Genomic DNA, 17514 nt, shown 5'->3' with positions numbered 1-17514 from the left:
AGGGAAAATTGGAAGCATCACCGGCAAGGAAAATCAAAATTGAACGAAAATAAATATAAATTAAAAGAAAATAAGGTAAAGTAAAATAATATGAAACAAAACAAAACGGGACGTGAACGGGACTTCAATCCTTTACAGCGCCCTTATGGTCATGCTGCCTCCTAAATGATTAATGTTTGTGTGGAACGGTTGTGAATATTTGCAGCAGACCTTTCTTGTACTCCAACAAACAATGGCACCGAGTGGACAAAAAAAAAAAGGGAATGTATGAAACTGTTCACCCTTACCTCGTTCTGCTGCTTAATTGATCGTGCGCACTGACGTAAATTGCGTAGCAACGCAGCTTGTTGAAAGAACGGCACATATGACGTCCCATTTTCAACAAATTTGCATGTTGGTAACTGACGAGGTCTCTACGCCTGGGGCTTCTTAAGAACTAGAGCAAAGGTCTTACAAATTAGTTAGATATGGTAACTCCAAGGAAATCAACCAGCATTCTGACACAACTAGCTGGACAAAGCTATGTTTGATCCAGTTCGAGGAATGCAGTAGGACTTTTTTTTCTTTATAATGCTTACCGGGAAATTAAAATAAATGAATGAACAAATTAATAATGTAAGCTATATGATGCATGCGAGATGTGTATCACAAATGAATACACCTTGAACGCGGACTCTACAATTTCCGGACTCTATCCAGACTTTGGAAAATAATAGATCTGACCGATGCAAATTACAGAATTACGATAGCTAGAGTGTCAATAGCTAAAATAAGCCAATCAAAATGCTTTATCGCCGGTTTAAAATTGAGTATTTGACCAGATTCTCTCTCTGCAGCTCACTTCCAGTCAAAAGCTCACGTAACAAAACATTTAGCAACTGCGCTCGATTCTGCTGACCTAGGGACGACATTCGCCAGTATGGCCCTCGGTCAATCGTTTTCGAGTCACCTTGCCCGATCGTCTAGAATCAATTGACCGTGAAGACCTTGTCCTAACACTCACAGAGCTTGTCTCCAGCAAAAAGAAATTAAGTGAGTCACTCCTTTATGTTTGTTTTAAAATTTATTTTCATAGCGATAGTAGTGGTTCAAGGTCACAAGTTTTATTTACTAATGAAAACCAACATAGCCTAAATATCCATAAAAGCTGAAACCTGTGAATATAATTACATCTTGTACTACCCTGTAACTACATAACTCAAACAACGCATCGGTGAGTCACACCAACCTAGTCTATGCTGAAGGCATACAGCAATTTCTTGGAAATGGCGAAGTCTCGTTTCCAAGGACTACGAAGCACGAAGTACTTCGGAAGCGAAAATAGGCTTAGCTTCCATATTTGATCTCTTAACTGACTAAAGGAGAAAGCCGATTTTCCGAGACTTCTATTTTTCATGCTTATCGCCAAGTAGACCGATCGGCTGATTTGTAGTTAAAGAAATAGAAGACCATCAAGGCGGCTATCGTGAATAAGGCCAGTTTGATCGCATAATCCCCAATCTTTACATCAGTCAATTATGGAATTTCTTCCAAAGAGAACTGCAACAATTGATCAGAATCATATTTCTCCAGCCTTCACCGATAGAACAAACCAAAACAAAATCTGGGTCATGGTTATAAGTGAACTGCTCCTCTGGATACAGAATCAAATTACTTTAACTAGTTAATCAAGAAACTTACAGTGTTTTGGGAGAATTGGTGTTCACATCTCAGGTAGTTTTGCTTTATTCAGTCGTCTCGTGGTAAGGAGAAATAAGATGACAATCACTCGTTGACAGCAGCTACGAACTAAACTAAAATTTACAGGTGGCAAGTTAAAAACGTGCACAACGTTGTTCGTCTAATATTAACGAAACAAATCTTGTTTTTACTCCTCGTATGTATGGGTAATCAAATGACGATGAGTGAAATTAGGAAAGGCTATTAAATTGGAAGAGCTTTGACGAGAATACCATTTGATTACCTTTTAACATCATGGGTGACAAATTACGCTCACAATCGTGTGTTTTCGACTTGCTAAAACAATTTTGTCATTTCACACGTGAAATTATGAATTTACGCTTAAATCAGTTCGCGCCCAAATTAAGGAGTAATTTATCGCCCATACTAAAAACAATATTGAATACGCGGAAGACGAACCAAACCATCACATCACTTAATATACATGTACACAAGTGCATTACTGAACTATTTAGTAGGACACCATTTTAAAGCATCCTTAATGGGAAGAAGACCTTTTACCGTCAGCATTACTGCGACAAAGAAACTTGTGCGCTCATGTACAGTGAACCAAATACTTCTTAAAGTTTTACATGTAACATGAACCATTTCATTTTAATTTGAGAAAATTTTGGAAAAATGGAACTTCACAAATTAGTGCGGACTTAGATGATAATTTTTTATTCTTAGTCCATAGGACTCCAGGCTACAGAGCAAATGTTTGATCCCAAAGGCTAGGTCGAACGCGACTAAGAGAACAACCTTTCTACCTAAATAGCAATTCTTAAATCCAGGTGTTACATGGAAAAGGAACCAAACTTTAATTTCACAGGTCAAGAATTTTGATCAAGCGTTAAACAGCTTGATCAAACAAAATTGGTAAAAATGTTGATCTCGGATTAGTTCAGTTAACCTTGCCTTCAGAAACCTGTGAAATTCACTAACTGCAAGAAAATAAACTTATGCTACAATAAATATATAGCAAGTCACTGAAATGATAAAACCTGTAGCCAGTGATGATAACGTTTATGATAACAAATAGCTAGTCAGTTGGAACTGTAAGTTGATTCATATTTTTACAGAAAACAGCTTTGTAACATTAAACTTTATTTAGTCCGACCTCACGGAAATGTTTCCCGCTACAAGAAAAATATTAATTCGTTTCGCATTATATTACGGTGAAAAAATGTCGACGTTGCTTAACGCACTACAAAGGCGACATTAACCTACAAACGCAGATGAATGTCTGCGTGTAAGAGAAAGCAAAATACGTCTGCTAAGTTCAGCCTAAATTTTTCTAGTTCGTCATTTTTAATCCGTGTTAATCTTCTCCATCCTTAACCATTCTTGTTCCTTTATGGTTTATTGATACGTCTTTGGTGTTTTTCTATCTTAGTAAGCCACTATTTTCAGGTTTCCTTTAACTTAAGGGTAGTTTTGTACGAGGCCAAAGTAACTCAAAATACCGTGACTGAGCTACTGTAAGCAACTCACAGAAGTACAGCAATGATCGTTGCATTAAAATCCCTATTATTAAAATATTTTCATTATCACTCAAATGTTTCACTACTATAGCGAGATAATGTATCTGGACGTTTCCTTGAATTTAGAGCAATTTTGTACATAGCAAAAAAAATTATATTTTTTATCGTGATACAACTCGTTTTAGTATAAATCTACTAGCGGTCTATCGCGAATGGCGTCTCCTTATTGGCTACGCTACTCACTATCTATTCTAATATAGAAAGTGAGTAGCCCAGCAGTGTGCGGTTGTTAACAAGATGGCCGCCACTTCTTTGCGTTTTCCAAGTGTATGTGAAGAGGATAAAGATAGAGTTTTGAATGGCTAGTAGATTTATACTACAACAATTTGATTAATCGCTCTCGATTTCTGTGTGATAGTTAACTCGGGCTGCGTCCTCGTCAACTATGACGCGATAAGTCTCCACTTCATAATATAATTGTTAATAAGAACGTTACAAGATCACATTCCACAAACACCGACACATGCACACTGCTAAAGATCAATAAAATCTACTAATGAAAATCAAATGCTCAAAATACCAATATTGCTGTTCAGTTCACGTTTCAGTTCATACGGATCCTGGTCTTTTCCTCAGAGGGTTAATAATCGAGATTCAGTACAATCCTGGCCTGGCCAACCACTGGAGTTTTTCGACACCTTTGGCGGCGTTTGAACCAACTTTAAATTTTGTAGCAAGGACGATGAGGACAACAGAGTTAAAAGCAATGGTACAAGAACGAATGACGCTTCTGAAGGTTGTCGTCGCCTCCGACGTCTTCACGAGTTCAACTAACCAATCAGTAAATAGCAAGAATAACCGAAAGCTGTCAAATCAGTTTGTTGCCATGGCAACCGGACTTCGAAACTGCCTGGAGCAACTGATTCTGCAACAGTCATTAAAACTAGCCACGATTTGAAATTTTACAAACTCTATCATGTGAAAGGAAAATCTTTATTCCATCGATCTTAAACTTAATTTATTCCGTCACGCGTGACAGCCCAAATAAAGACCGAGAAGAACCGAGCATAGACTCTGATGATGGAAGACACGCACAAAGAATGAATTAAAATAAAAGAGAAGCACCCAGTAATTACACAGCTTTTTGTGAGTAACCTTCCTAAAGCAAACATCCCTCATAAACGCGTTACAAAGGATCACATATCGCAAACTCTTACACCTTTCGGACCGTATAACCCACCACAAACGGTCATTATAAGGTGGACCCACTGACAAGGATCTCTGCTTACGGAAGGTTTAGAATTAAATTCAAACGACAAGCGCCCAGACTTTTCCGAGTTACACGATCGAAAGTGTCCATCGTTTTATCGAAAAGCCGAAAACGGACAGAGGGTCGCTCCTCATTGAACGCTTTTCCTTTTCTATGTACCAAAGGAACTTTAATACCTATAAATATAAACGATTATTGTTCGGTGTTGTTTTAAAAACAGCCATCGGACCCAAAGCGACATTTTCCAGACAAGGCTCCTTTCCATCAATCTATTTTCACCGTAGAGTAAATCTTTCTGACAAAAGCACTCGCCCCAGCGTATCCAAAAGTACCTGTAAAACACAAACAAGACAGTCAAATGGCTGCCGAACTTGCCGAGCAATCTTCATCGGAACGCTAGCAGAATTTCCGAATCTTACTGACCAATCAAAAACAAGGCTGTCGCTTAGCAACTAGATTGATACACTTAGGGTTGGGTCTGATAGGAAATTACAGTGGTAAATTGCGAGAAATTCAGAATCGGATGATTTAAAAGGGAGCAAGGAAACCAGCAACCTACAGAAATTCAACGTTCTTTGCTCAACAGTGAAGATATTTAATCAAATGCTGACTGGTGTACCAATGGCAAAAAAAATTAAACAATTTGAAATAGTAGCATATTCATGATTTCCCAGTTTTGGAGCATTTTGCTAAGTGTAAAGGCTAAACCACTGCACTGACCCATTGTCGTGGAATTTCATCGCTCTAGGGAATTCCTGTTTTCGTCAAAACTGGAGGACAACTTGGTATTCAAAAATTACCGAGGGCCATAATAAATCATTCTTGGCTATTTAACAATTAGACCCGCAAGGGCTACGGGTCAATAGCCCATTCGGCTTCGCCTCATGGGCTATTGACCCGTGGCCCTTGAGCGCGAAGGGTCTAATTGTTTTAGTATCACCCAACTAGTCGGACAGAAAAGGCAATAATAAAGTTAGCAAATGCAAGTTGAAGAAATATTTATTTGGGAATAAAACGAAAGAAAGCGTCACGCTCGATTGCGCAAATTTCGCTATTCGAGGACTATTACTAATAGTCCTTTAGTGGCGTAGCCAATTAAAATGCAGGATTTGGATTAGTCCACCAGTTGGGTGATACTAATACAAAATAGCACTCACCGCACATGATTCCGAGGCCAACACTGAAAAGAGCCATGTAACCGAAATAAAATGTGGTCTGGAATAAGCCGTACATTCTGAAATCAAAACACGAATGTCAATGTTTTTTTTCCTTACATTTCTTAATTCTAATTGTTAATAAATGAAGAGCCATCTGTTAATTTAAGATCAAGAAAATGTTGCCCATTTTGTTATCATACTGATGCGAGTGACACTTACTTGGTCTTGAAAAAGAAGTAGTAAAACGAGTAAAGATACACGTAACCAGCTGTTGAGGCAGCTGAGAGGAATGCTGTCCATTGCCTACAAGAAAAACAGAAGACAGGTGGAAATCTTGATACACCAACTGAACATGGCCAACTGTACACTGCACAGTGCAAATAAAGCAGATTTCGCCATCAGTGTCGTTACTTTCAATAAACTCGTCTAGAAAGGGAGGACGACTGGTTTTCACAGGATTTCAGATTTTAGATTATTGTTTTGAACTATTTACAAAAATTGTCACTTTAACAGTATTTACAGAAATTACATTAATTAAAAAGAGAAATGAAATATAACAGTAAATAACCAAAATAAAATGTGCTCAATGACCAAAGTAGCATAGGCTTTCGTGTTGGTCACTGGCACGTACAAACACAAGGCGTTTTGAACTGAACTTTTTTTTACAAGAAAAACTTTCTGCTAGATGGTCAAAGCAGCCGAACAAAATTGTCCTCATAGCTGGTCAATTTGCCCAGTGCCTGGCCCTCAATGAAACCCTTGATTTTGTTTTTCAAAACATGCCATCAAAGAATACAGTGTTACTGACTATTTAATCATTTAAGTAGTATTGTTATTGTGTGACTCACCATCTGTAATCTTCAGCATTTAGAAGGAAATAAGTGCACACAATGGTGACACAAACAGTTACAATGGCCAGGATAAGGAACACCAGGAACATAAAACCAAACACATAGTAAATCTTGTATGCCCAGAATGACGTGAATATGAAGTACCTGCCAGGATAAAAGAACAACAAAAACAAAACAAAACAAAGCAAAACAAAACAAAACAAAAAACAATGGTTTAGAGTCAAGGAGTAAACAGTAGAGTAACCAATCTGTGCCAGTGATGCTTACATTTCAATGAATATTGATCCAAATGGCAAGACTCCTCCAAGAATTATAATCACCAGTGGCTCCATGAACCTACCACAAAACAGAAACAAGGAAAAAGGTTTAGAATCAAACTCAAATAGTCATCTCTCCACCCCTCCCCCACTAAGAAGACTAATGGAAAGTCTACAAAATATGAAGCTAGTTGCACAGCATACAGTGTAGTTCCACAACTGCTAATACAAGCGACGAAAAAGTAAGAAAACCCCCAAAAATGAATATGCTTTTACCCTTTTTATCTGAGCATCAATTATTCATCAACCACAAACATTTTAAATAAAGAATGTTGCAAAACTAATACAATGATACAGGCTGTGATTAAGGGCTGTAACCCATAACACCTGCTACAGCTGACTATGTTTGATGGGCCCTTGATACATGCACTATGGGTGAACTTGCCTGTTGTTAATACAATTCAGCCCCTCCCCCTCCCCTCCCCCAATTCAAAAAAAAAAAAATTTGCCACAGATGTGAAGATTAAGGCTATTACTGAATCAAAACTTAGGACTATCCCAGCAATGACATAGTAGTTACAGTACATTAAATGTCTGCTACATCTACAGTGCAGGGTTCATACTCTTTTTCAGAAAAAAGATTTCCAGGACTTTTCCAGAACTTCTCCAGGACTCAGAATGATTTTCCAGGACTGTAAAATTCACATTAACCCTTTCACTCCCAAGATCTCAAAGTTAATTCTCCTTACTGTCTGCCATACACATCATGTTTTTTTTTACTTGATTTAAACAGATTTCCAGAACTTTCCAGCACCATAAGCCTTTTTCAAGGACTTTCCAGTCCTGGAAAATGCCACAATAAAAATCCAGGACTTTCCAGGTTTTCCAGGACCCGTATGAATGCTGTAACTAGGGGTAAAAAGATTCCTGGCATCTTACCACTTTTTCTCTGGTATAGGTCTTGGAACTGTGTTCACTCTACATGGCACATTTGGAGCACCATTCAGATTTCTTCCCAGCACAGTTCCCACCAGGGTCAGCGGCAGAATGACAAAGATGACAATGCTTGTTACAGCAACCTGCATGGTGTGAACAAAGAGAAAATTAAACACAAAAACAAGGAGGCAACAACACTAACAAGAATTTTGACACATTTTTTAAAAGGGGCTATCTTTGAATTCAAGAACAAATAGACATTGATTCTGGACACCAACCTAAAGTTAAATACTTCCTGGGACCTGTTGCTCGAAGGTCCCAAAAATTTCACACCCGGAAAGCCATACACCTGTAGCAAAATCTTTAACTTTATGATTACAGAGCTGTTTTATCCACATATTCGTAATATGAACAGAGGCTCAGAAATTTCAGGCGTATACACTTCCCCGTTTTTAGATACAGACGAACTAAACATGGCTTTACGGCCTGAAAAGCTTCCAGGGCTTCCAAGAAGTGGTCCCAAAGTCAATGACTGGTTTTATGGCACATGTGAAGGTAAAGCATTTGCAAAGGAATCGCATCGGCCATACGTGTAGGTTTGAATTCCCTCACAGACTGAATTATTCTCTGGCTCCCTTTGCACTAGGTTACATGTTTTTGTAAGTTACTGCATTATGGTAACAATTTTTTCCCTCAATGTGTTTCCTTTATTTCAAAGGTACATGTACAGTATTGTACATTTCTGATTCATCTTACATGTATCTGCCCATTACTGCATACACTGTAACATGGGCTAAAAGTTGTACATGTACATAATTGGACACGATGAATATTCTTGTTACCTGTGTGTTTGAAAATGTATTAATGCTAAAAGCAGAAATATCTATAGTTAAACTTTTCCAACTCACCATTGTAGCAAATGGAATGGCTCTGGATGCGTGATAATAAATGGCGATAAAATTGATCATGAAAGCTGTTCCACAAACCAGGAGGGGGAACAACACAGCACTTAATGTCATCTGCTTTATCCACTGTCTCCCTGGAGAGTGAATTCGTCACAATTAATGCAAAGGAGATGTAGAGAATGTTTCACTTGTTGTGCTGTACCATTAATTTAATGGAAGTGTTCAACAGCAACAGTGACTTGCTCAAAGAGTGGATACATTGAAGCAATAAATCCCTTAACTGCTGTATACACTGTACATAATTATAATTATTATGGATGGATTTTATCTGTAAGATAGAGTACTGTACTTAAGGATTTATCTTACGGATACTGATACAGTAGTCATGGATTTACTATGGATCTACTCTTTGGAGAACTCAAGTCAGAGATACATGTAAATAATGACTGAAGATAATTTTGACACATTTTTGACCAAAGTCTATTTTGCCAAAACTTGATTTTGTGCTGGGCTGGTAGGAATCTTATCATGGTTACTCTTCTTTAATCTTTAGCAATGAAGAGACTAGGATTACTGGTGGTTTTGTTAAGGTTTTCCAATCATTTCATTTCACTGAATATCCCATTGCACTTATAGCTGAAACATCCGGATAAACAAAAGATGGCAAAAATCATCCTCAACAATTCTACAGATAGTTGAGCATGAAAGGTCAGAAACTATTTATTTTTAATTTATGGCATGATCAATAAATCCTTTTCAGAAAGAGGTAGCAAACAGACCTCCTTGTCTGGCATAAAGACTGCCTCCCATAAATCCATTGACAGGGGCTGTGGCTGCATAGACAAATATTGTCGTACTCAGGATGGAGCCACGCCTGCAATCAATAAAAAACAAGTTAGCATCCAGTACAATTTCATGTATGTTAAAAAACTCTGTTGTGCTTACATGGGCAAATACATCTTCAGTATAAAGCCAACAGAAATGAAGAAAAAGTATGCATTGCACAAGTTAATTCAGTGTATATGACAGTGTACATGCAGAGATATCAAAAGACTTACGAGGTGTAGAGGTCTCCCATGATGGTGAAGAAGATGACACAGGCAGCCACAGAAGATAAGTGATATCCTGTACCGATCAGGCTAGTAAACAACAAACGGTGTGATGCTGGTCTGAAGACATCTCCGTGAACCTGCTTCCAGCCATATTCATCACCAAGGTCCCTCTCCTGAAGATCAAGACATACATAGATGCACATTACACAACAGGTGTCACTCAACCTACAGTACATGTACTACATGCAAGGATTCATTGCACAAAAATTGGAAACAGAACTAGTTACTGACACGTAAAAATAAATCTATGACAATCACTATCATGGAAGCATTTCCATTTTGGGATTCAGACTGATAACGTTAAGAATTTCCTTACCATGTCATCAAGCTCGTCATCTTTACTGTATCTTGCATAATCTTTCCTCAGAGTTCTCATTAAAATCATGGAGACAAGACCAACAAGGAAAATAACCATCATGAATGAGTTAAAGATTGAAAACCAGTGGATCTGAAAAGAAATGGGGGGCAACATGAATGTACATTACAATAAAAAAAAATTAATAACAGCAATACATGAAAAAAGGCAAATTAATGCAGCAATTGTATACTGTTGGGCCAATCAAAAACATGCTGAACAAATACAAACACATTTAAATAATTTCGTCACAAGTAGCTGTACAAGGTGACTGAAATTGCTCAAACATGCATGTGCAATGAGCTGAAGGTCAAACAGTGCAAGGAAAGCTTGAAGCAAAAAGCTCCATTTTTCAACTACACATAGTTCCTCTTCATTTTTGTGCCATTATTTCTCATGCCGGTCTCAGTCTGTACCTCTTTATGTGTAAAGTTTCTCTCATTTATTGATCTACAGTGATTGTATTGCTTTGAGATTATTTTCAATTCAAATGTACATGTATGCACTTAGCAAAATAATGTAAAGCTAAAAACTCTAATTCCAGCCAGAAGGCTGTCACATTGAAATTCTTTTTCAGTTTGTTTCAAGCCTGGTTACTCATCAACATTTACAAAATATCTTACTCTGTGCTGAAAGAAGCTTGGATCAAGGTATTTGTCATATCTTCTTTCAAAGGGAACCTTCGATTCTGTCCATTTTACCTAACAGAAATAAGATAAGACCAATAAGACCCTGTTACAAAAACAAATTATATGTACATGTATACTAGACAAACTCCTTTTACTAAAGATAAATATTATAAACTTAAATTTCTGCATTTTTCAAAGAACAGATTTATGACAACCAAAGAGTCTACACACCCAGGTAAATGTACATGTAGATGTAACATACTGAGGGTGTGCAATGAAAATTCTCCAGTGTAACATAAAATGTTTACAGATAAATTAATGACAAATGGTTTACCTCATAGGTGAAGCTGAGTTTTGAATTAGGAACAAGCTTGGCTTTAGATTCACTTGTCAAGCTCACGTCCACAATCTGATCATTGTTATAACTGATGTCAAGCTTTTTGTGTGTCCATATGTAGTACTCGTCTTTACTCTCACCAATTTCACCAACAATACCTGCAAAACATCACAAAAAAGAATTTAAGTACAATGTACTACCCCAAAAGACAAAACCAAATGACTTTGATGAGTATACATGTAGCACAACTCAGAAAAAAATTGAATTCTATCTGGCCCTTCAGAAGCAGCTCTCACATTTTTCAGCCTAGGGCAAGTTTTAGTTTACTTTTTTTTTTATTTAGATGGCAGATGACTTGTCTCGGCCCTTGCCCATAAAGCAAGTGAGAATGAAACGTTACTTCCTGGTAGACACTCACATGTACCTATTGAAGGTATTAAACACCATAGTGTACATGAAATGTTGTTTTCTAAGATTTTAAGGGATCAGTACTTTGTACTGTGGCTAATAAAACAAAGTGTAGTTATCATTTTGTAAAAGTAACCTACATGCACATTTTAATTTGCAGCAAAATTTGCACCCTGCCTCAGAATATGTTCATTGTCTAATCACTTGAATATCCAAAGTTGTCACAAAGTTTTTAAGTGGGTGACTTAACAAATTTCGTTGGAGTACAGTAGATGGCTGATTTTCATGGTTAATAAAATGAACACAATTCTAAAACAAAAATACAGCAGGATTATCCATTAATTTGAGATAGAGAGAGGAAGGAATGGCGATAACATGTACATGTACAAAAGATTTCAATCAGTTCAGAAACACTTACCCCATATTGGCAAATCATCTGCAAATAAAAGTAAGAAAAAAAAACATCTTCAGCCATGCATTGTTACGCACACTTATTATGTAATGTACAAGCCTACAGACTGAGTCATCACGTTATTTGTGAATATTGTTGTATTTGTGGTTGTATTCAGTGACCAGCCAAATGGGTAATACATGTATGTCTGGCCAAAATAGACATTAGAAAGGACTTGCATCTACTCTGGACTGCTAGAGCTGTATGCAGACTTAACAAATTTTATTTCCAGCACCGTGCATCAATAAGTAATGGTCTGCATGTATGTGTATCCACTAAAAGATCTTCACCAGATCAAACACTCTAACATACCTATGTACATCTGGTACCAATAATGATTCTTCACAGCGTACACCAAGGCATCATGATTCTCTTGGCTTAGATCTATTTGACAGTACTCCAACGGTGGAACATTAACTGAAAACAGAATATGGCAATATTAGCTCACCAGTTTGTCTGCAGTACAGTGCACATCACATTTAGTTCAAGGAGACACTATCATGACAATTTTGTTGAATCTATAGTCAAGACACTGCAAAACTTACGACTAAATACCTGCTCTCAAAAATTATATTGTCACGTGTAATTATGCACATTTTAAGATTTTACTTTCATTTTTTGGGAATTGTTTATAGCAACCTTATTGTTTTACTTAGAAGGAAAAAAACTGACAAAAGTAGCACTCTCAAGGTACATGTACATGTATTGTGTAACCTTTTAACTCATTATATCACCCCAATAACTTCAGCATGTTTATAAATTATTGCAATTTGGCTGTACTAAAAACTAGTAAGATCATTTTTTTTTTTTTTATGGCTATCATCATAGGGTAAAAAATTGTAAATCTTTAACATTTTGACTTTTCAAAGCATGCTTGCCAAAATTGCTCCTTAAATATTGTTGTGTATGATCTACACAAAGCTGACATGGCAACTCAGTCACTTAAGCAAAATTAAAAGTGGAAATCTGACATGCCAAACTTACTCATTTGAGTGCTTTCTTTTAACAATGGCATAAAGCTCAAAAAGTTAGCTTTAATAATTGACACGTTTGTGTGTCATCTTCGTGCTGATAATCACATGTAGTTGAGTGTTTTACCTACAGTACTGAGCATTTCAGCTTCATCAGTCTGCTAGTGATGTAGCTGAATGGCATTTTCAAAAACTAATTGCTTTCTTTCATGGACTGTATAATAATTTGTTTGTGGTTTTAACAGAGAGCTTAAACACCTGTAGGCATTTTCTGACCATGAGTGTCAACTACATGTAGAAGCTAACGTTCTTGCTTTGAGCACATTTTCACGCCCAACTGAGTTGGAAATCTTTCAGTCTACCTTTTACAACTTGACCTTTTGAATGAAAAGTCCATATGTGCAAAGAAGAGGAAATTTGACTTCCAGTTCATGTCTATCCAGGGCTGTGCTCTAGAAGTACATGGGTGCCACAAGTAACCAACTTTCACCTTGGGTGACTGGAAAAACCTACTTTCTTCATACGATTCAAGCTTAAGTGCTCGGCACCCAGGATTTCATGGTTACACTGTAGGAACATTTGGGCTCCTTGTAATTTTTCTTAGACCACAGCCTTGCTACATGTATCTCTGGAAAACTCCTGTATTTATGCACCCCAATGAAGGAATAGAAATACATTGTACAGTTCAAAATTACCTTTAAAAGAAATGTCAATGCCGCTGAAGTCAAGTTCAACTCCTTGAATAGCTTCACCCAATGTTTCGTGATAATGACCGATGTCCTTCTTTGTCCCTTTACAGAACGGCAGTGAGAAGTATGTGTACGTTTCCTGTCTGTTGTGGTATGGACCCACTGTATTCATCCACAGTACCACCTCTTCACCATCTTGGTACTACAAACACAGAAAAACAGAGCCTTCAATATTATTTGAAAGAGGTGACTCTTCTGGCGCAGCAACCGTTGGAAAGTAATAAGAATGCTTGTCTTTCTCTCTAAAGGGCCAGTCAATTCTTGAGAACTGTTATTTGTAACATTACATTTTTCATCTCAGTCTCCAGTGGGTGCCAGGTCTTACTGAAAGCACTAATAGAATGGTGTGAGGGTACAATATGTTACCAAAGAAAGTTGTTAAGTGAAAAAAGATACATGCACCTGAACGATATTGTATCATCAAATGTAAGGATATGCATACAGTAATACAATTACAGGGGAATCCTGATTTTTCAGACCCTTGAATTTTTGCAAGCTGGATTATTCGATGACAATTTTTGATCTCTTGGCAAAAAAAAAAAAGGTAGCAAAAATGTACACTCTATTTTGTAACCCTACCAAATTCTCAAACCAGCTTCCATTTCCCTAGATGGTTTGAAAATCTGGAACTCCCTGTATGATAGCTGCATGAATTTAATGCAGACTCACTTGTTCCTAGTACTGTTTATGATTATATTTTATTTGATTCCCAGTCAAGATAAAGACGAAAATTAAAGAACCTTGAGAACCAGAAACAAACAAATGTATCAAAATCAACACATGTACATGTACTGCAACAATCACAACACACAGACATGACCTTTGAACCAAATAAAGTGATGTTTAGTCTTTAAGTTTAAATTTCAGAGTTTAAAACAATAATAATTCTAGTTTAAATTTCAGAGTTCAGCAATTCTGGAAAGAACAGCAAAGGTATTAACAGGTTGACTGCAACGTGGAACCGATCATAAGCTCCAAAATCGATGGTGTACACTATAGATATGCACCTGGAATAACCCAGTAAGCCAACAGAACTAAATTTAAAAATGCAAAGTGTACATAAATTGTGCCTGCAGTGACTGAACAGCCTGTGAAAGAAGTCCATGTGCTCACCAATTATTTCAAACTACCACACAATTTAAACAAACCGTAGAAATCATTCATGGACTGAAAACAATGAAAAGTCCGATTATGATTATGAATGATTGTGAAATATTTTTTGAATTTTGAAAAAGTTCACTGAATAACAACTGCAAAAGCAACTCCTTTATGTGTAATTTACATTTATGTGGGGAACTGCAATTTAGTTATTAGCTGTATGTATGTAAATGTACATCCCCACCTTTAATTTTACCTGTAATTTACTAAATGTTAACACAGTTAGATTATTGAGCTACTATGACTTGGAATATTCGTTAATTGAAATTTTAGAATGAAAGAACTAACTGACACTGATCAATGCTCATACATGAAGCTACATGTACTGTATACCTCGATCAGTTCATTCTATAGTATAAACAACTTAAAACCAACAGCGAAATGAAGACAAAGATCGCGCCCAATAATCGTAAACAAACAATGTTACCCCAACTATAGATTTCAAAACGTCATCACAGCAAAATTATTCACGTGAAATGACGCACAAGACTCAAAGCCAAATTAAGAAGCATCATCTTGCGCCTTAATGGCAATCGGACAACAACACGGAACACAAAACCTGCATCGAAGCACAACCCATAAAAGTTCAAGTCGGTGGTGATGTGTCAGCTTCTCTTTAATTTCGTGATCATTCGATGCACGACATGAACACAAAGCAGAAAATTAAGATCGATCGGATCCCAAAGAGAATCCGACGTCTTACAAAAATGAATTTGAGTGTCCTAACATAGCCCATAAACAACACGACAACGCAGAAACGGATAGGCTCGGTTGGAGAGAGATAGAAGATCAGATTTAAGTGTAACTAATATTGACCTACTTTATGTGTATGTTCGTCTCCCGTGATAGCCTCCAGACTCAAAATAACAAACAGAAATAGCACACAGTTCTTCCCAGATGTCATACTTTCAAGAAGCAGCTACATGCAGGACGAGATGGCTCTTTAGTCGCTGGATTGCAAGTAGAATCTCACCCAAGATTTAATAATGGCGGACGTCGGAATAACAGCGGCTACAAATAGGAGACTGGGCACTAAACGCCACGTCAAGGAGAAAACGAGCGCTGTGATCTCTGGGTAGAACAATCGCTTGAAATTTTTAATTAGCCAAACAGCTGATCTAACGTGATATGCTTCTGGCCAAAAACAAAAGCAAACTTCTGGTGGGAGAGGGATCGATTATGGTAAAAGAGCAGGCCGCAAGCTCAGCTGAAGGTTGGGAGGAGAATGGAAGGAGATTGTTGAGGCTAATTAGGGAGAGAGAGAGCCTTATAGTTCACTCGTCAACCTTCTTTTTCAGTTTAATTATTCTCAACCTGAGATCTTGTTCACTAGTGATTTCCATTTTAAATGTCTTCACTGTGTTTGCATTTCATTGATTATTTTTATTGCCACCCTCAGAGGTGTCTTCTTAGGATCGATCACTCTTCGGTTTTAATCTTAAATGTATCTTACCGAATTAGGGTAATCTCACAGCCTCATCTGGGCCAGCAAAGAATTTTACGGGCAAAAAATTAAATGCGGCCAACTAAACGCAGCTAGATCGCGTTTACCGTTACAAATGATGTCCCCCTGAATTGAACACTTCCAACAGTGTTTGCACAGCTGTTACGTTAAGACAACATGGAGTAAAGTTTGTGATAATGTTCAGTCTACCCAAGCGTGTGTCAGCAAAGTGAAATACATACAAGACTTTATTCAGGGGTTAATACTAGTAGTAATTAGAGATTGTGAGAGTGCGTTCGACGCTCTCACTTTAATATATAATTATATATCGAAAATAAATGATTTCACTAGCTGATTTTCAACCTTTGTCTATTGCTAAAATCAACATTTTTCAGCAGCAACCGAGGTTTTACAGTCAGATATGCATAGTGTGAAAGTCCATTCTAGTGAAGAGGTCACGATTTGTTGATACGTTGCGTGACGCTGCCAGTTTCTGTAGTCTCTCAAGTTTCATAGAATATTTTTAAATATTCTAAGCTAGCATTTGCAGTCGCGTGCTCGTTTCGCGACTAATTCGAGTATTTCCCCTGATAAATAAAGTAGTCTTATGGATCTTGCCTCAGAGTACTTTTCCACCGATTCCAAACAATAAAATTTCGACCGGATAAAGACTGAGCTATCTGTCGCGACTAGAACTAATCAACAAATGCAATCAAAATGTAGCTGTTCCCACGGTTATCATCCCAAAGCCAAGTCGTGTTAATAAACAAGGACAATTCCCTCAGATCGCGATAAATGCTGCCGTCGAAGCGTTTAAATTCGCCAAAATCTAATGCTGAGAGCACATAATAGCGAGGCGTACGGCGACTGAGGAGGGAGGCGCGGTGGCCTCATGGTTAGTGCTCTCGTCTCCGGATCGAGCGGTCCGGGTTCGAGCCCTGGCCGGGGACATTGTGTTGTGTTCTTGGGCAAGACACTTTACTCTCACAGTGCCTCTCTCCATCCAGGTGTATAAATGGGTACCGGCGAACTTAATGCTGTGGGGTAACCCTGCGATGGACTAGCATCCCATCCAGGGATACTCCTAGTCGCTTCATGCTACAGAAACCGGGATAAGCTCCGGCCTGATGGGCCACTTGGCTCGTATGCAGACTTTACCTACCTTACGGCGACTGAATGGACAGAAGTCAAAAAAAGACCAATCGGAAAGAAGAGCTCGCATGGCCTGCTCACATACTCACATGTTCGCCACATGTCTTATCACATGTCTCAGCATTAAACGGTACCAGTTTACTGGCCGTGACATGCCCCCGCAAAAATC

General features: G+C 37.8%; 1 protein-coding gene across 1 annotated transcript; it reads right to left on the bottom strand.

Annotated features, from left to right (window-relative positions):
• Nucleotides 1-1044: 1044 nt before the first annotated feature.
• Nucleotides 1045-15786, bottom strand: LOC145496632 (transmembrane 9 superfamily member 3-like). Its single transcript, XM_081476340.1, has 16 exons — nt 15570-15786; nt 13538-13733; nt 12184-12288; nt 11839-11856; nt 11010-11170; nt 10670-10747; nt 10008-10139; nt 9638-9804; nt 9359-9453; nt 8583-8713; nt 7678-7817; nt 6749-6817; nt 6479-6625; nt 5850-5933; nt 5631-5707; nt 1045-4805 (listed from the first exon to the last, which is right to left on the bottom strand). The coding sequence occupies exons 1-16, from the start codon at nt 15651-15653 to the stop codon at nt 4738-4740; spliced, it is 1752 nt and encodes a 583-aa protein (XP_081332466.1). The 5' UTR covers nt 15654-15786; the 3' UTR covers nt 1045-4737.
• Between the last annotated feature and the right edge of the window lie 1728 nt (nt 15787-17514).

Source organism: Orbicella franksi, chromosome 9 (assembly GCF_964199315.1).
Source record: "Orbicella franksi chromosome 9, jaOrbFran1.1, whole genome shotgun sequence".
Taxonomy (NCBI): domain Eukaryota; kingdom Metazoa; phylum Cnidaria; class Anthozoa; order Scleractinia; family Merulinidae; genus Orbicella; species Orbicella franksi.
Note: the sequence above shows the minus strand (reverse complement) of the source record. Positions and strands in the feature narration are given on the sequence as shown.

Coding starts and splice junctions, on each gene's coding strand:
- LOC145496632 (XM_081476340.1), bottom strand. CDS start 15,653: ATGACATCTGGGAAGAACTGTGTGCTATTTCTGTTTGTTATTTTGAGT. Junction 6,818..7,677: donor CCTATACCAGAGAAAAAGTG/GTAAGATGCCAG, acceptor GTTTTGTGGTAG/GTTCATGGAGCCACTGGTGA. Junction 5,708..5,849: donor TACTTCTTTTTCAAGACCAA/GTAAGTGTCACT, acceptor TTTTGATTTCAG/AATGTACGGCTTATTCCAGA.